This window comes from Bos mutus, chromosome 18, assembly GCF_027580195.1.
Source record: "Bos mutus isolate GX-2022 chromosome 18, NWIPB_WYAK_1.1, whole genome shotgun sequence".
NCBI classification, from domain to species: Eukaryota; Metazoa; Chordata; class Mammalia; order Artiodactyla; family Bovidae; genus Bos; species Bos mutus.
In genome coordinates this window covers 4,068,280-4,089,063 of record NC_091634.1, presented here as the reverse complement: position 1 = coordinate 4,089,063, position 20,784 = coordinate 4,068,280, and the positions used below count along the sequence as shown (strand labels likewise).

At 42.6% G+C, this 20,784-nt stretch overlaps 1 protein-coding gene across 1 annotated transcript; it reads right to left on the bottom strand.

Moving 5' to 3' along the window:
- Positions 1-1,181: 1,181 nt before the first annotated feature.
- LOC102278971 (cationic amino acid transporter 3-like) lies at positions 1,182-13,477 on the bottom strand. The gene is given in 13 exon segments (XM_014483181.2): positions 1,182-1,303; positions 1,469-1,577; positions 1,850-2,016; positions 2,217-2,281; positions 2,283-2,420; positions 10,147-10,249; positions 10,352-10,491; positions 10,660-10,882; positions 11,060-11,110; positions 11,113-11,171; positions 11,398-11,575; positions 12,377-12,535; positions 13,108-13,477. Coding segments are annotated over 13 exon segments (1,884 nt in total).
- Positions 13,478-20,784: the final 7,307 nt, after the last annotated feature.

The window sequence follows — 20,784 nt, the reverse complement described above, 5'->3', positions numbered from 1 at the left end:
AACTAATCTCAAAAATATACAAGCAACTCTTACAGCTCAACTCCAGAAAAATAAATGACCCAATCAAAAAATGGGCCAAAGAACTAAATAGACATTTCTCCAAAGAAGACATACAGATGGCTAACAAACACATGAAAAGATGCTCAACATCACTCATTATCAGAGAAATGCAAATCAAAACCACTATGAGGTACCATTTCATGCCAGTCAGAACGGCTGCAATCCATAAGTCTACAAGCAGTAAATGCTGGAGAGGGTGTGGAGAGAAGGGAACTCTCTTGCACTGTTGGTGGGAATGCAAACTAGTACAGCCACTACGGAGAACAGTGTGGAGATTCCTTAAAAAACTGGAAATAGAACTGCCTTATGATCCAGCAATCCCACTGCTGGGCATACACACTGAGGAAACCAGAAGGGAAAGAGACACATGTACCCCAATGTTCATCGCAGCACTGTTTATAATAGCCAGGACATGGAAGCAACCTAGATGTCCATCAGCAGATGAATGGATAAGAAAGCTGTGGTACATATACACAATGGAGTATTACTCAGCCCTTAAAAAGAATACATTTGAATCAGTTCTAATGAGATGGATGAAACTGGAACCTATTATAGAGAGTGAAGTAAGCCAGAAAGAAAAACACCAATACAGTATACTAACGCATATATATGGAATTTAGAAAGATGGAAACAATAACCCTGTGTACGAGACAGCAAAAGAGACACCGATGTATAGATCAGTCTTATGGACTCTGTGGGAGAGGGAGAGCATGGGGAGATTTGGGAAAATAGCATTGAAACATGTATAATATCATGTATGAAACGAGTCGCCAGTCCAGGTTCGATGCACGGTACTGGATGCTTGGGGCTGGTGCACTGGGACGACCCAGAGGGAGGGGAGGGGAGGGAGAAGGGTGGAGGGTTCAGGATGGGGAACACGGGTATACCTGTGGCGGATTCATTTCGATATTTGGCAAAACTAATGCAATATTATAAAGTTTAAAAATAAAATAAAATTAAAAAAAAAAGTTATACAAAGTTACAGTCACTTTGTCCATAAACAATAAATACAAGGCTCTAAGTGCCTCCACCTTCACAGTCCATAGAGGCTCACAGCGTCCTTTGAACCAGAAGATCCTCCAGTGCCTGAAAGGATTCCATACAGCATCTACTTCCTGTGGTTAAGATGACTCAGCACCAGGGATGTTTTTGTCAAGAGTCTGGGAAGTGGAGGCTGGTGGCTGTTGATCATTGTTCTCCTCCAGGCTGTGTCGGATCCCATATCCAAAGTATATGACAAATCCTAGTAGGGAAATGAGACAATGAGAAGAAAAAGTAGGTGCTCTCCTCACTTACAAATGCCCAATAGACCTCCTATTATGGTGTTTGACACAGTCTAAGGGAGGTGGTAGGAAGATGGTTGGATTCGGTCACTCAATAAGCCTCTTTATCCCAGAAAACCACTTACCAATGGCATTCCAGATGCCAAATTGTGTCCAAGTCCTCGAGGTCATCAGCATCATCAAGTAAACATTCACAAAGATGCTCACCAGTGGGAGGACAGGCAGAGCAGGGACCTGTGGGCAGAGTCAGTTTATCCCTGGACACACCCCAGATGTCTGAAAGGGAGACCCTACCCAATGTGGGCAGGACAAGTTCAGTGCAATTCAGGCTGTATGTTCAGTGCCTACTGAGATTGTGTATGTAAAGCACTGAGTGTGCATCATGGAAGGGTCCGTTTGTTTTAGCAACTTGTCTTCTTCTCGGGCCAGCAGAGGATGTTCAGACCTCAAAGCATGCAGACTTCATTTATCCAAGGTAGACACTTTGGACACATAGGGTCACCTACCCTGAACATTAGAGGAGAAGGGTCCTGGGGCTGCCTCCAGATGATGACCGTGACCCCAGTGATGAGCAGCAGCAGCAGCACAGCCACTGTTGTGAGCACAGGGTCTCCAGAGAACACCTGGCTGGGCCACTGGGCCAGGATCAGACTCAGGATTATCAGCAGGAGAACTGCAAGGGTCAAGGTGGAGGAGAACAGGCTGGACCCAGAAGACAAAGATGTCAGGACCTTGGGTCACACCCCTCCCTGAAACCACCAACATCAGGAAGGGCCATAATATCTCCATGACTCCTCCTGAACAGCCAAAGGCAGAATCCCACCCCATCCTGTCAATTTCAGAATGGGACCAAAGAAAAATTCCAGTGCTCACCAAGCAGGGAGGCACATCCATAGACAATCTGGCCAGATTTCTGGATGGGGATGGTGCTGGTAGGGAACCACAGACTCTAGAATCCTTGAAGTGCTGGCTACAGGTACGGAGTCCAAAAGATGTTCTTCAACTTCAGGCTCCATTTCAACTTCAGGCTCCATTTCAACTTCCTCCTCTGTTTTCTCATTCAGGTCTGGCTGGTACCTGAATAGAGGTATTAAGGCAATAATAACAGTCTCTTCTGACAAAACGTGATCCACTGGAGAAAGGAATGGCAAACCAATTCAGTAATGTGGCCTTGAGAACCCCATGAACAGTACGAAAAGGCAAAAAGATAGGACACTGAAAGATGAACTCCCCAGGTCGGTAGGTGCCCAATACACTACCGAAGATCAGTGGAGAAATAACTCCAGAAAGAACAGTCTTATGGACTCTGTGGGAGAGGGAGAGGGTGGGAAGATTTGGGAGAATGGCATGGAAACATGTAAAATATCATGTATGAAATGAGTCGCCAGTCCAGGTTCGATGCACGATACTGGATGCTTGGGGCTGGTGCACTGGGACGACCCAGAGGGATGGTATGGGGAGGGAGGAGGGGGGAGGGTTCAGGATGGGGAACACATGTATACCTGTGGCGGATTCATTTTGATATTTGGCAAAACTAACACAATTATGTAAAGTTTAAAAATAAAATAAAATTAATTATAAAAAAAAAAAAGAATGAAAGGATGGAGCCAAAACAAAAACAACATCCACTTGTGGATGTGAATTGTGTTGGAAGTGAAGTCCAATGCTGTAAAGAGCAATATTGCATAGGAACCTGAAATGTTAGGTCCATAAATCAAGGCAAATTGGAAGTGGTCAAACAGGAGATGACAAGCGTGAACATTGACATTTTAGAAATCAGTGAACTAAAATGGACTGGAATGGGTGAATTGAACTCAAATGACCATTATCTCTACTACTGTGGGCAAAAATCCCTTAGGAGAAATGGAGTAGCCATCACAGTTGAACAATGAGTCTGAAATGCAGTACTTGGACGTATCTCAAAAACGACAGAATGATCTCTGTTTCTAGACAAACCATTCAATATCACAGTAATCCAAGTCTATGGCCCGACCAGTAATGCTGAAGAAGCTGAAACTGAATGGCTCTATGGAGATCTACAAGATCTTCTAGAATTAATACCCCAAAAAAGATGTCCCTTTCATTATAGGGGACTGGAATGCAAAAGTAGGAACTCAAGAAATACCTGGAGTACAGGCAAATGTGGCCTTGGAGTACAGAATGAAGCAGGGCAAAGGCTAATAGAGTTTTTTCAAAGAGAACACACTGGCCATAGCAAACACCCTTTTCCAACAACACAAGAGAAGACTCTAAACATGAACATCACCAGATGATCAACACTGAAATCAGATTGATTATATTCTTTGCAGCCAAAGATGGAGAAGCTCTATACAGTCAGCAAAAACAAGACCAGGAGCTGACTGTGCCTCAGATCATGAACTCCTTATTGCCAAATTCAGACTGAAATTGAAGAAAGTGGAGAAAACCACTAGACCATTTAGTTATGACGTAAATCAAATCCCTTATGACCGTATCCCAGTATACAGTGGAAGTGAGAAATAGATTCAAGGGATTAGATCTGATAGAGTGCATGAAGAACTATGGACAGAGGTTCATGACATTGTACAGGAGGCAGGGATCAAGACCATCCCAAGAAAAAGAAATGCAAAAGGCAAAATGGTTGTCTGAAGAGGCCTTGCAAATAGCTGTGAAAAGAAGAGAAGTGAAAGGCAAAGGAGAAAAGGAAAGATATACCCATTTGAATACAGAGTTCCAAAGAATAGCAAGGAGAGATAAGAAAGATTTCTTCAATGATCAGTGCAAAGAAATAGAGGAAAACAATAGAATGGGAAATATAGAGATCTCTTCAAGTAAATTAGATATAACAAGGGCACATTTAATGCAGAGATGGACACAATAAAGACAAAAATGGTGTGGACCTAACAGAAGCAGAAGATATTAAGAATAGGTGGCAAAATACACAGAAGAACTATACAGAAACATTTTCATGACCCAGAAAACCACGATGGTGTGATCACTCACCTAGAGCCAGACATCCTGGAATGTGAAGTCAAATGGGCCTTAGGAAGCATCACTATGAACAAAACTAGTGGAGGTGACAGAATTCCAGTTGAGCTATTTAAAATCCTAAAAGATGTTGCTGTGAAAGTGCTGCACTCAATATGCCAGTAAATTTGTAAAACTCAGCAGTGGCCACAGGACTGGAAAAGATCAGTTTTCATTCCAATCCCAAAGAAAGGCAATGCCAAAGAGTGCTCAAACTGCCACACATTTGCACTCATCTCACACGCTACTAAAGTAATGCTCAAAATTCTCCAAGCCAGGCTTCAATAGGACGTGAACCATGAACTTCCAGATATTCAAGCTGGTTTTAGAAAAGGCAGACGAACCAGAGATCAAATTGCCAACATCTGCTGGATCATCAAAAAAGCAAGAGAATTCCAGAAAAACATCTATTTCTGCTTTATTGACTATGCCAAAGCCTTTGACTGTGTGGATCACAACAAATTGTGGAAAATTCTTAGAGATGGGAACACCAGATCTCCTGACCTGCCTCCTGAGAAATCTGTATGCAGGTCAAGAAGCAACAGTTAGAACTGGACATGGAACAACAGACTGGTTCCAAATATGAAAAGGAGTACGTCAAGGCTGTATATTGTCACCCTGCTTATTTAACTTGTATGTAGAGTTCAGTTCAGTCACTCAGTCGTGTCCAACTCTTTGTGATGGCATGAATTACAGCACTCCAGGCCTCCCTGTCCATCACCAACTCCTGGAGTTCACCCAGACTCACGTCCATCGAATCAGTGATGCCATACAGCCATCTCATCCTCTGTTGTCCCCTTCTCCTCCTGCCCCCAATCCCTCCCAGCATCAGAGTCTTTTCCAATGAGTCAACTCTTTGCATGAGGTGGCCAAAGTACTGGAGTTTCAGCTTTAGCATCATTCCTTCCAAAGAAATCCCAGGGCTGATCTCCTTCAGAATGGACTGGTTGGATCTTCTTGCAGTCCAAGGGACTCCCAAGAGTCTTCTCCAACACCACAGTTCAAAAACATCAATTCTTCGGCACTCAGCTTTCTTTACAGTCCAACTCTCACATCCATACGTGACTATTGGAAAGTACATCATGAGAAATGCTGGACTGGATGAAGCACAAGCTGGAATCAAGATTGCTGGAAGACATATCAATAACCTCAGATATGCAGATGACACCACTCTTTTGGCAGAAAGTGAAGAAGAACTAAAGAGCCTCTTGATGAAAGTGAAAGAGGAAAGTGAAAAAGTTGGCTTAAAGGTCAACATTCAGAAAACTAAGATCATGGCATCTGGTCCCATCACTTCGTGGCAAATAAATGGGGAAACCAATGGAAACAGTGAGAGACCTTATTTTTTTGGGCTCCAAAATCAATGCAGATGGTGACTGCAGTCATGAAATTAAAAGATGCTTGCTCCTTGGAAGAAACGTTATGACCAAATTAGACAGCATATTAGAAAACAGAGACATTACTTTGCCAACAAAGGTCTGTCTAGTCAAAGTTATGGTTTTCCAGTAGTCATGTATGGATGTGAGAGTTGGACTATAAAGAAAGCTGAGGGAAGGCGCCAAGATGGCGGAGGAGTAGGACGGGGAAAACACTTTCTCCCCCACAAATTCATCAAAAGAGCATTTAAACGTCGAGTAAATTCCACAAAACAACTTCTGAATGCCGGCAGAGGACATCAGGCACCCAGAAAAGCAACCCAACTCCTCGAAAGGAGGTAGGAAAAAATATTAAAGACAATACAAGAGACAAAAGAGGGAGGGACGGAGCTCCGTCCCGGGAAGGGAGTCTTAAAAAGAGAGAGGTTTCCAAACACCAGGAAACCTTCTCACTGCCGAATCCGTGCCGAGCTTTGGAAGCACAGAGGACAACATAACAGGGAGAAAAATAAATAAACAATTAAAACTCGTGAGATTGCAGCCCTACGGTAACTCCTCCAGCGGAGAAGCAGCGCAGACGCCTGCATCCGCCATTAGCAAGTAGGGGCTGGCAGGGAGGCGCGGCGCGGGCTGCATCGCTGAGAGTAAGAATCTGGCCTGAATACCCTGAGCACTATCTGAGCGAAATAATTTGGGCTAGCAAACCAGACTGTGGGATATCTACCATGCGAAAAGCCAGCCCTAACCTAAGACACCGCCAGCCAGCGCCGACGGAACAAAGGACTAAACAGAGGTAGCCGGCTGCAAACCTTCCCCTCCGTGACAGGCAGCCAGAGCCAGAAGGGGGCAATCGCAGCCCCAGAGAGACATTATCTATAAAACTGGCTTCTTTGCTAACTAAAACTTATTGGGGTCTGACGGTCAACATCTGCCTGAGAAGGTGCGCCGGTTTTACACCCAGATAACCAAGTGGCGGGGAGGCGATAAGTCGCAGCATTGGTGCTCGCCAAACACCTCATCACCTGAGCTGCTCGGACCTGGGAAGAGCACAAAACGCAGCCCCAACTGAGTCTGCGCCTCTGAGGACTACCTGAGTGCCTGAACCTGAGCGGCTTGGACCTGGGAGGTGCATGCAACCCAGGCCCAGCCTCGGATTGTTCCCGGCGGAACAACCTAGAACCTGAGCAGTGTGGGCAGGAGGCTACACGCGCCGTGAGCGGGCAGACCCAGTGTGGCTGAGGCACTGCGAGCGCATCGCGTCAGTGTCATTTGTTTGCAGCATCCCTCCCTCCCCTCCCCACAGCGACTGAACAAAGAGAAGAAATACAGCTCCACCCACCAGAACACCGACACAAGCTTCCCTAACCAGGAAACCTTGACAAGCCACCTCTACATACCTACACACAGCGAGGAAACGCCACAATAAAGAGAACTCCACAAACTGCCAGAATACAGAAAGGACTCCCAAACTCAGCAATTTAAACAAGATGAAGAGACAGAGGAATACCCAGCAGATAAAGGAACAGGATAAATGCCCACCAAACCAAACAAAAGAGGAAGAGATAGGGAATCTACCTGATAAAGAATTCCAAATAATGATAGTGAAATTGATCCAAAATCTTGAAATTAAAATGGAATCACAGATAAATAGCCTGGAGACAAGGATTGAGAAGATGCAAGAAAGGTTTAACAAGGACCTAGAAGAAATAAAAAGAGTCAATATATAATGAATAATGCAATAAATGAAATTAAAAACACTCTGGAGGCAACAAATAGTAGAATAACAGAGGCAGAAGATAGGATTAGTGAATTAGAAGATAGAATGGTAGAAATAAATGAATCAGAGAGGATAAAAGAAAAACGAATTAAAAGAAATGAGGACAATCTCAGAGACCTCCAGGACAATATTAAACGCTACAACATTGAATCATAGGGTTCCAGAAGAAGAAGACAAAAAGAAAGACCATGAGAAAATACTTGAGGAGATAATAGTTGAAAACTTCCTAAAATGGGGAAGGAAATAATCACCCAAGTCCAAGAAACCCAGAGAGTCCCAAACAGGATAAACCCAAGGCGAAACACCCCAAGACACATATTAATCAAATTAACAAAGATCAAACACAAAGAACAAATATTAAAAGCAGCAAGGGAAAAACAACAAATAACACACAAGGGAATTCCATAAGGATAACAGCTGATCTTTCAATAGAAACTCTTCAAGCCAGGAGGGAATGGCAAGACATACTTAAAATGATGAAAGAAAATAACCTACAGCCCAGATTATTGTACCCAGCAAGGATCTCATTCAAGTATGAAGGAGAAATCAAAAGCTTCTCAGACAAGCAAAAGCTGAGAGAATTCTGCACCACCAAACCAGCTCTCCAACAAATACTAAAGGATATTCTCTAGACAGGAAACACAAAAATGGTGTATAAATTGAACCCCAAACAATAAAGTAAATGGCAACGGATCATACTTATTAGTAATTACCTTAAACGTAAATGGGTTGAATGCCCCAACCAAAAGACAAAGACTGGCTGAATGGATACAAAAACAAGACCCCTACATATGTTGTCTACAAGAGACCCACCTCAAAACAGAGGACACATACAGACTGAAAGTGAAGGGCTGGAAAAAGATTTTCCATGCAAATTGGGACCAAAAGAAAGCAGGAGTCACAATACTCGTATCAGATAAATTAGACTTTAAAACAAAGGCTGTAAAAAAAAGAGACAAAGAAGGTCACTACATAATGATCAAAGGATCAATCCAAGAAGAAGATATAACAATTATATAATATATATCCACCCAACATGGGGAGCATGTAGTATGTAAGACAAATTCTAACAAGTATGAAAGGAGAAATTAACAATAACACAATAATAGTGGGAGACTTTAATACCCCACTCATACTTATGGATAGATCAACTAAACAGAAAATTAACAAAAAAAAAAAAAAAAAAAAAACATGTATCTATAAAGTTCACTAAAGCAAAGCACAGTAAAATGAGGTATGGCAATAAAAGGCGTTAAATTTATCAAATAAAAAAAAAAAAATAAATAAAGTGCTGAAAAATTAAAAAAAAAAAGGAACAGAAGAAATAACATAAGCAATAAACTGTCTCGAGCAAACAGAAAGCATCTGTAAAAATTGCTAGACTGGATGGTGTTGACAATACGAACTATTTTTTTTTTTCCATCTCATGTCTTTTTCCCCTCAGTCTTCTGATCATTTCTGTTTTTCTTTATCCTGGCCTGACATTACCATCATTATAATGTCTTCAAAAGTTCAGGAATGTATCTGACAGCTTGGTGTTGAAGTGGGCATTCCAGGAAAAGATAGGTAGGATCTAGCTACTATACTGTTTTAAAGCTACTGCTATTTCACCATAACCCAAAATACCCATATTTGGAAAGAGTTAACTTTTCATCATTATTTTAAGATTGATATTGCCAACACAACAACTGAAATAAAGGCATAAATTTTCAAAAAAAAAAATAAATAAAATTAAGCCTAAAAATAATTATTGGAGTAGGAAGATTGGGGATTGTGGTTGTAATACTATTTGAGTTCTATAATATTTCTTTAGCAACGTTTAAGGAAAACGTGAAATAAAATTTTTTCTGATGCGTAAAAAAAAATAAAAATAAAATAAAATGATTGCCATGTGTAGAATGTAAGTTATCCAACAGGGAATAGAACAGCAAAAAAGGAAACATGTTTTAATGGCTGAATCATTTTTCTGATTAGTTGAAAACATCCCTTTGTTAAAGCTGCTGGGACGGTAGCAAAATGGTACCCTGAACAGCGGTCACTTATTTGATTTTTACCCACCAATATTCTTCAGATTAAAAAAAAAAAAAAAAAAGAAAAATAAAGAAAGCTGAATGTTGAAGAATTGATGCTTCTGAATTGTGGTGTTGTAGAGGACTCTTGAGAGTCCCTTGGACAGCAAGGAGATCCAGTAGGTCCATCCTAAAGGAAATCAGTCCTGAATATTCTTTGGAAGGACTGATGCTGAAGCTGAAAATCCAATACTTGGGCCACCTGATGCGAAGGACTGACTCATTTGAAAAGACCCTGATGCTGCGAAAGACTGAAGGCAGGAAAAGGGGATGACAGAAGATGAGATGGTTGGATGGCATCACCGACTCAATGGACATGTTTGAGTAAACTCTGGGAGTTAGTGATGGACAGAGAGGCATAGCATGCTGCAGTCGATGGGGTCGCAAAGAGTCGGACACGACTGAGTGACTAAACTGAACTGAACTACTAACTCAACATCAGACAATCTATTCATCTCTTTCCTCCCTTAAGCAGACCAGGATATATAGAAAGCAATGTTAAACCAGAAGACAATCACCTCCCCATCAACCGCCATGGGTCCAAGGCCCCCAGCTTAGGTATAGTGGAGCCTCACCTGAGGACAAGCACAGAAAAAGTACCAAGGATGTTACCAAATATCATCCCAGTTGACATATGTTCCACAATATGTTGGAGGTCCAAGAGTAACGCCATCATGGCTAGAATGAAGGCACAAACAAGGTGGAGAAGTAGGTGAGAAATCACTAGAAATATCCAAGTTAGGAAATTGATTGGAGAAGGGGTGCGTTTCATTTATTCACCTGCGAGGATTCCAGAAGACATTCCAGCCATAACAGGGGTGCCTGTGCGGGGATGGATCTGGGCAAGGCCCCGGAAAAGGAGCCCATCCTTGGCCATTGCACAGATCAACTGCGACATGTAAAATATGGTGCCCAGAAGGCTGGAAGAGAAAATAGAAACAAGTGTGGGGACATAGAGAAGAGGGATAGACTAGTGCATCTCCTCCCTTGTCTACATGGAGTAGGGTGTCTTGCTCTCTTGTCCCTCATACCAATGGACAGATGCCTGAGAATCTGACAGTAGTCAGGGAGAAAACCATGGCACTGACCTGTATAAAAGAGCACACAAGAAGACAACAGCCATGACATATCTGGCAGGGTCCCACTCAACGTGGAGAAAAGCCTGCGGTAAGGGGCTGTAAGGATGAATCTGGTAGTAGGGCACCATGAGGGTGATTGACGCCGAGACACCAGAGTATGCCAAAAAGCTGATGAAGATGGAGATCACCATGCTCAAAGCGATGGAACGCTGAGGATTTCGGGCTTCTCTCCCTGCAGGCATGTGGAAGTACTGGGTCAGGAAAACACACTGGTGTGAAGGCAAAAAGAAGAAAAAATCCCCTTTCCTCTTGCATCTTCCAAAGCAGGTTAACCATCTGCCAACCCCTGTTCCCAAGGCAGCTGAAACTGTGCCCAAGCCCCTGATGGGATCCACAATAACCATGTTACCTTTCATGACAATGCCATCGAAACCAACAAATGAGTAGAAGCATAGGGCGCTCCTCGGAGAATCCCATCAAAGCCAAAGGGCACAAACCCTCCAGAACCCAGAGGGCCCAAGCTATGGTGAGAGAAGGAATGAGGAAGAACATGGGTGGGGTGTGCTCAGCCATCTCTACTGGATTCCTCCCTTCATACCACAAGTCCTGGGCTCCAGCACCCCCAACATCTGATCATGTGGATTCACCAGCCCAGATCTCTCTAGTCCCTATCATATTCCCAGCTCTGCACTGCCCCCTCCTCCCCTTCAAAAGAATTTCTCTGGCCAAGGGTCATAGCCTCCTAACCTATAGATATCACTGGATCCAGATGTGTTCAGTCTATAGTCCTGTTCTGTGAGTTCCCAGTTGTGCAGATCTCCCTTAATGAAGCCAGAGATGATTGTGAAGATTGGAACAAAAATGTTGATGCCTGTGAACACTTTGATGACCAGGGGTGATGCATAAGAGCCCAGAAGCATTACTCCTATGGGATAGATGGAATATGAAACACTCAAAATAAATAAATCCATAGAAAGAGAAAGGAGACTAATGGTTCCCAGAGGTGGGAAGTTGCAGACTGCGGCGAGGACACTGACTGCTCAGCAGTCTTTCTTTTGGGGAGATGAACATGTTTGGAAGTAGATGGAGGCGATGGTTGCACAACATGGTGAATGTTCTAAGTGCCACTGAATTGTACACTTTCAGATGGTTGATTTCGTATCTCACAATACATGTCTATGAAATAATCAGGTTGTATAACTTACACTTATACAGTGCTGTATGTGATATATATCTAAATGAAGCTGGGAGATAATAATAAAAGTATTAATTTTATGCTATGAGGACTTCCTTTCAGTTGAAAAACAAAGCAATCTTTGATCTCAGTACGGAGGAAGAAGCTTGTTGGTCTAAGTCAATGATTCTCAGCGGGGGTAATTTTGTTTCCCAACCAGCTGGCACTGTCTGGAGACTTTCTGGGTGTCACAGTTTGGGGGCAGGAAAGGCATCAGTGGTGTCTAGTGAGTAAAGGCTGGGAATGTTTGCTACTCCACACCCAACACTGATGTTTTAAAAACCTTACAATACATAGGACAGCCCCCCATACTAAGAATGATCCAGCCCAATTTGTCAGTGGTGCCAAGGATAAAAAACAGCAGTGTGTGTCCTCCCCTCCTGTCACCTTTCCTTCCAGTCTTAACCCCCCTCATTCTGCACCCAAGTCTTTCCCTCCCCAGCTCCTGCTCCACACCCCACTCTTCTCATCCTGTCTCTGTCCCCTTCTCACCAATCATCACAAGCAACAGGGCCAGAGCGACAAAGTCTGGGAATGTGGCCAGGAAAGAGGGCATATACGGAGAGAAAGTCCCCTCTAATGCCTGAGAGATGTGGTTTCCGATCAGGCTGTCAAAGGTGATGCTCCACACTTTGGACAAACTGGCAGTGCCTGCAGAGGCAGAAGAATATTCATTAACAAGCACAAATTTATTCTTGACTATGTGCCATGGGATATATTATGAAAGAAAGACAAAGTACCTAATCTCAAAGAGTTTCTCCTCCTGGGGTGGGAAGAGCAGACCCAGATAACTCACAAAATAGGTCTCACTATTTGGTATAATTAGGAGGAGATCAATGTTATGCAAGAGAAGAACACAGAGAAGTGGGACTAGGGAGGCTGGGAGATGAGAGCTGAAATTTTTAAATCACGTGGTAAAGGAAAATCCCACGAAGACAATAGGTGACCAAAAACTTCAATATGGTGAATGGATGAGCCTGTGGGCCATGCCTCCCTCTCACCCACTCCCTACAGTCCCCTTTCCTTCCGGTTTCCTGGATCATCATTTAAGGAAACAGAATAGAGCTGAGTACAATGAAGTTGTGGGGTTTTCCTGCCAATGGTATCCTCCTCCTCAACAAGGTAGATAACAAAGTGTTTGTGAATGAGAGAAGACCCCAACCCTCCTTCCACCTTGCTTCCTGATCTTAAGGCCCACACTTTCCCCCACTCCATCATCTCACCAATGACTAAATACAGGATGAGGTTCCAGCCAATGATGAAGGCACACAGTTGTCCCATTGTGACATAGCTGTAGAGATACACAGAACCAGAGCATGGTACCTGGGCCCATAACTCCGCATAGCAGAGCCCACACACCACACAAGACAGGGCGGCCACCAAGAGGGAGATGATGGTTGCTGGTCCAGCTATGTATTTGGCCACTGCACCAGCCACGATGTACACACTTGCTCCCAAGGTGCTGGCCACACCGAAGCCCACCAGGTCCAGCGTGTTTAGATGAGCCACGGGACTCTCAGACTCCTCTATGGGCTCCAGTGGCCGCCTGTGGACCAGCTTCTGACCAAGTTGGTGAACATATTGACGCAGCATCCTTGATGGAGTTGAGGAGGCTACGATCTGCTGAGGAATGCAAGACACAAAGTCATTAAGAATGTCCATCTTAAACAACAAGGTCCTAACTGTGTAGCCCAGGAAACTACTCAATATTGTGTGATAAACCAGGATGGAAAAGAAGATGAAAAAGAATACACATATGTATCACTGAATTTGTACAGCAGAAATTTAGCCTATCCCTTCTCCAGTGAATCTTCCCAAACCAGGAATCAACCCAGGGTTTCCCACATTGCAGGTGGATTCTTTACCAACTGAGCTATCAGGGAAGAGGCTTTAAACAACACTACTTCAATAAAAAAAAAAAAAGTCCCATCTGCCCTTGATCCTGGGAGTCCAATTCCATGGAGCAATGGAGTGATGGGGAGCAGGTGGTAAAAGGACACATTGATCAAGTTCTCTGTCTCAGAGCTTTGGTTCCTTAAACGTAAATACATCTTTTAATATGATTCAAAGTTACTGGAAAGGTTGCTTGAAGGAAAGTGAGATGGAGTGGATTCTATCTCCCCAAATGTACTCCTTTGGCAGGTAGACTGTTTTGAGCTGAAGGCAGTTAAGACCCAGCAGACTCTGGAGAAGCTCCTTGCCTCTCTCTTAACTGCTCAAAATAGTTGGATTAGGGGACCTAAGCCAGGAAGAGAGCTATTACCAGAGAGAACTTTTTAATCTCAGAAGGTCTCCCCTGCTTGGAGTGGCAAACATTTGTTCACCAAGCGTTTGCTCTTCCCATCTTCCTTTGAGCTGTCTTCCTCCCCTTTGAAGCCCCAGATTCTTCCCTTGTTCTGTTAAACTCACGATACCATATAAGCCTCCATTGCTTGACTCTCTTGAGCCTCAAGTTTTTATGGGGTTCTCATACATAACAATCTGCCTGCAATGCCGGGGACCTTGGTTCAGTCCCTGGGTTGGGAAGATCCCCTGGAGAAGGGAAAGACTACCCACTCCAGTATTCTGGCCTGCATTCCATGGACTATATAGTTCATGGGGTCACAAAGAGTTGGACACAACTGAGTGACTTTCACTTTCACAATTTCACATATATAACAAATTAAATTTGTTGATTTGTCTCACATCAATTTACTTATTAGACCAGCTAAAGAACCTGGATATGTTTTCTGCTTCTTGGGAAGAAAAAGCCTCAAATGCAGTGTTGACACACAGAAGCTGCTTAACTGGTATAAATTGAGTGGATAAGAGGGGCTTCCCACGTGGCTCAGCGGTAAAGACTCCACCTACCAATGCAGGAGATGCAGGAGACAAAATGGCAACCCATTCCAGGATTCTTGCCTGGAAAGTCCATGGACAGAGGAGCCTGGAAGGCTACCGTCCAAGGGGTTGCCAAAAGTCAGACATGACTGAGCATGCATGAATGAATAAATGAATGGTTTAATAAATGAATGGTTAAGAATATGATTTTTTAATTGAAATCAACCAGCTCTGGAACATAATAATTTTTCTGAGTTTTCACAAACTACATACCACCTTTGCCCTCTTTTCCTGTATAATGCAGGGAAAATTGTCATCATCATTATTTCATCCCCTCTTTGATACATATGAAGTGACTGTTTTAGGAGCTTGGTAATCAAAGAGCTCAGACTCCGCATAATTTTTTCACCAAGGATCCTGAAACCTGAGAGCTTCCTGTTTCATTGCTTGCAGAGTGACATGGAATAGGAACTCTGCTTTGGGGCAGAGTGAGATGGAATTGTAGGGAGGGACAGACTCTAGACTAACTCAGTCATAGCATCAAACCAGAGAGGTCTTCCAACTGCTTGGAGGGAGGGGGGACCAACCTTCATTCTGAATTAGAAATGACAGGACTCTGTTTCCTGCTCCTTTGAGGCCTGAAATGTCTCCTCACTACATGGCTCTGCAGGGCTAGGATGACCACGAGTTACCTTCAGGGGGTTCTCTCTTCTGATACTCTTAAGTCCAAGCCCAGCACTTTGGTTAAGAGCAAGGTTAAGAACCCAGGAGAATATTATTAGAATATTGGCTTCCTCAACACCCCTGTGTCTTTGAAGAAGTCATTCACTTATACGGACCTCCATTTTCTTCTTGACTATGTTCTGCTGATGAAATTAAAAGACACTTACTCCTTGGAAGAAAAGTTATGACCAACCTAGATAGCATATTGAAAAGCAGAGACATTACTTTGCCAACAAAGGTCCGTCTAGTCAAGGCTATGGTTTTTCCAGTGGTCATGTATAGATGTGAGAGTTGGACTGTGAAGAAAGCTGAGTGCCGAAGAATTGATGCTTTTGAACTGTGGTGTTGGAGAAGACTCTTGAGAGTCCCTTGGACTGCAAGGAGATCCAACCAGTCCATTCTGAAAGAGATCAACCCTGGGATTTCTTTGGAAGGAAGGATGCTAAAGCTGAAACTCCAGTACTTTGGGCACCTCATGTGAAGAGTTGACTCATTGGAAAAGACTCTGATGCTGGGAGGGATTGGGGGCAGGAGGAGAAGGGGACGACAGAGGATGAGATGGCTGTATGGCATCACTGACTCGATGGACGTGAGTCTGAGTGAACTCCGGGGGTTGGTGATGGACAGGGAGGCCTGGCGTGCTGCGATTCATGGGGTTGCAAAGAGTCGACATGACTGAGCGACTGAACTGAACTGAACTAATGAATCCTTGTGCATGTTAAATGCGGCATCTGCTGTGGTCATTCCTCTAAAAGCTAAAAGTGGATTGATTTACCATATGATCCATTCACCTTATGGGTGTATATCCCAAAGAATGGAAAATAGGATCTCAAAGAGATATTAGTACACTCATGTTCGAAAGTGTTATCACAATAGCTGAAAGTTGGAAGCAACCCAAATGTCCTTCCATAAAAGAATGGATAAGCACCATGTGGTCTATATACACAGTGGAATATTATGCAGCCTTAAAAAGTCAAGGAAATTCTGATGTGTGCTACAACATGGAGGAACCTTGAGCATATTATGCTAAGTAACCTCAGCCAATAACAAGAAGACAAATACTGCATGATTCCACTTCTGTGAACTTCTGAGAGTTATCAAATTATAGAGACAGAAAGCAAAATGGTGGTTTTCCAGTGGCTGGAGTGAAGGGTGAAGTGGAGAGTTATCATAAAATGGGGACAAAGTTTTAGTTTCACAAGATGAAAAATGATCTAGAGATTGGCTGCACAACAATGTAAATATAGATAACATTATTGAACTGTATACTTAAAAATTTTTAATTGGAGCATAATTGCTTTACTATGTCGTGTTGGTTTCTGCTGTACAACAACATGAATCAGTTGTAACTATATATGTGTTCCTTTCCCTCTTGACCTTCCCTTCCATCCCCCTTATCCCACCCCTCTAGGTCATCACAGAGCGTCAGACTGGGCTCCCCATGTTATACAGCAGCTTCCCACTAGCTAGCTATTTCACACATGACAGTGTATACATGTCAGTGTTACTTCCTCAACCTGCACCCCCCTCTCTTTCCCCCGCTGTACACTTAAAATTGTTAAGATGATTAATTTATGTCATGAGTATCTTACAACCATTTAAGAAATTGCTGCCAATGATAAATAATAGAGCCAGCTTCACAGAGTTCCCAGGTGTAGAAAAACCAAAAATGACTTAATATAAATTACCATGCAGTAGTCCTCTGCACATACCAAAATCCACAGCTGTTCACATCGATAGAGTTGCCCCAATATCCACAGAGGAAGAACCCATAAATTTGGAGGGCCAACAGTATACAGGAGACTGAAATCAGTGATTCACATAATGGAAACCCTATATAAAAGTTTATAATAATAAAATTTTATAAAAAATTTATAAAAAGTTTATAAAAAATAGTGTTGTGATAGTTTCAGGTGGACTGCAAAAGGACCCAACCAAACATATATATATATACACACATATACATGTATCCATTCTCTCCCAAACTCCCCTCCCATCCAGGCTGCCACATAACATTGAGCAGAGTTCGCTGTGTCTACAGTATGTCCTTGTTGGTTATCCATTTTAAGTATAGCAGTGTGTGCATGTCCATCCCAAACTCCCTAAATTCCCCTTCCCCCTGTCCTAAAGGCATTCTTTCATATTGTTTGAACATTAGTCTAAAAAGAGTCTCCCAACCTCCAGACTTGATCCAAACCCCCACCCCCACCCATTCTCTCACAAACACAACAGTTCTCACCTTCTCCTCCTTTCAACTAAAAAAAGGGTCTCTCCGTCCTCAGGCTGGAGCCAAGCTGACCCCTGCACTCTGGAGTTGCAGAGGTCTCTTTGGGAGGATATGAACTCAGCGCCCATTCTCCTACAGAAAAGGGTGACCTGAGACTTACTGGATCCTTGGAGCAGAGCCTGGAGCACTGGGTCAGTCAAGGAGGCTGAGGTTAAGCTGTGTAGGGCTGGAGCTGAAACATTTCCAAGAACCGAAGCAGGGAGTCCTGAGCACAGAAGACAGCCTTCACCCCCTGGTTGTTGGGGTGGGGATGGGGCTGGGCGGGTGGGGAGCATCTGCCGTGTTGGTATCAGCTCTTAACTCTTCTGTGGTTACCCTCAGGGGAGGTTGTAAATTTCTTTTATCTTAAAATACATATTGCATTACATTTACAGTTTTAGCCATCTTTAAGTGTGCATTTTGGTCATGTGAAGTTCATTCACATTTTGTGTAACCAAACTCCAGGACTTTTTTCATTTGGCAAAACTGAATCTCTACACATTCAACAAAATGTCTGCTTTCTTCTTTCCCAGTTCCTGTCAATCACCACTCTACTTTCTGTCTCTATGAATATGACCACTTCATTTAAATGGAATCATATGGTATTTGTCATTTCTTGTCACACTTCTTTTACTTACTATAATGTCCACTAGGTCATTGCATTGTAGCTTATGTTATATTCCCCTTTTTTAAAAAAAACATTTTTTGAGATTAGTTGTTTGTCAGTTGCTTCATTTGCTATTATTTTCTCCCATTCTGAAGGCTGTCTTTTCACCTTGCTTATAGTTTCCTTTGTTGTACAGAAGCTTTGTATATTCTTGTCTCCTTTGTCAAAGATAAGGTGTCCATATGTGCATGGGTTTATCTCTGGGCTTTCTATTTTGTTCCATTGATCTATATTTCTGTCTTTGTGCCAGTACCATACTGTCTTGATGACTGTGGCTTTGCCTGAAGTCAGGTAGGTTGATTCCTCCAGTTCCATTCTTCTTTCTCAAGATTGCTTTGGCTATTCGAGGTTTTTTGTATTTCCATATAAATTGTGAAATTATTTGTTCTAGCTCTGTTAAGAATACCATTGGTAGCTTGATAGGGATTGCATTGAATCTATAAATTGCTTTGGGTAGTATACTCATTTTCACTATATTGATTCTTCCAATCCATGAACATGGTATATTTCTCCATCTATTAGTGTCCTCTTTGATTTCTTTCACCAGTGTTTTATAGTTTTCTATATATAGGTCTTTAGTTTCTTTAGGTAGATATATTCCGAAGTATTTTATTCTTTCCATTGCAATGGTGAATGGAATTGTTTCCTTAATTTCTCTTTCTGTTTTCTCATTATTAGTGTATAGGAATGCAAGGGATTTCTGTGTGTTGGTTTTATATCCTGCAACTTTACAATAATCATTGATTAGTTCTAGTAATTTTCTGGTGGAGTCTTTAGGGTTTTATATGTAGAAGAACTAAATAGACATTTCTCCAAAGAAGACATACAGATGGCTAACAAACACATGAAAAGATGCTCAACATCACTCATTATCAGAGAAATGCAAATCAAAACCACTATGAGGTACCATTTCACACCAGTCAGAATGGCTGCAATCCAAAAGTCTACAAGCAATAAATGCTGGAGAGGGTGTGGAGAAAAGGGAACCCTTTTACACTGTTGGTGGGAATGCAAACTAGTACAGCCACTATGGAGAACAGTGTGGAGATTCCTTAAAAAACTGGAAATAGAACTGCCTTATGATCCAGCAATCCCACTGCTGGGCATACACACTGAGGAAACCAGAATTGAAAGAGACACGTGTACCCCAATGTTCATTGCAGCACTGTTTATAATAGCCAGGACATGGAAGCAACCTAGATGTCCATCAGCAGATGAATGGATAAGAAAGCTGTGGTACATATACACAATGGAGTATTACTCAGCCCTTAAAAAGAATACATTTGAATCAGTTCTAATGAGGTGGATGAAACTGGAGCCTATTATACAGAGTGAAGTAAGTCAGAAAGGAAAACACCAATACAGTATACTAACGCATATATATGGAGTTTAGAAAGATGGTAACAATAACCCTGTATATGAGACAGCAAAAGAGACACTGATGTATAGAACAGTCTTTTGGACTCTGTGGGAGAGGGAGAGGGTGGGATGATTTGGGAGAATGGCATTGAAATATGTATAATATATATGAAACGAGTTGCCAGTCCAGGTTCAATGCACGATACTGGATGCTTGGGGCTGGTGCACTGGGATGACCCAGAGGGATGGTATGGGGAGGGAGGAGGGAGGAAGGTTCAGGATGGGGAACACATGTATACCTGTGGCGGATTCATTTCGATATTTGGCAAAACCAATACAATATTGTAAAGTTAAAAAAATTTTTTAAAAAAAAATTTTAGCTGTGCTGAGTCTTTGTTGCAGCTGGAAAGCTTTATTTAGTTGCAGCTCTCAGACTTGCTCTGGGGGCATGTGGGATTTTAGTTCCCTGACTGGGGATTGACCGATATACATTGTATTGCAAGGAAGATTCTTAACCACTAGACCACCAGGGAAGTCCCTTCTCTTCTTTTTAAATGCTGAATAATACTTTATTATTGGTATATACCATATTTGGTTTACCTATTCTTTGGCAAATGGATAGTCAGTTTGCTTTCATGATTTAAATATTGTGAATAGAGCTGCTATGAACCTGAGTGAACATATATCTCTTCCAGGGTGTGATTTCAATTGTTCTGGGCACATCCTCAGAGATAGAATTGCTGGATCATATGGTTCTAAGATTTTTTATCTGCTTGTGATGGAGAGGATGTTCACATATTAAGGCATGGGGAAGTCATTTGGGCTCATCCATGGTTCAGCCTGAACTGTGTGTGAACTAAGACAGCCTGTCAGACCCTCACAGCTCATCTGCTTTAACCATTGAGGTAAAGAAAATCTGCAAATCCCTTCTTATGGTGTCTGGGTTAACACTCCCTGGAAGATAAGGTTCCCTTCTCAGAAACCAGAGTCCTGCTGTCTCACTGTCTATGTACTAGGTCTGTCTCTTTTGAAACCTTGAAGGAATACACCCTGTCGTGTTGATGT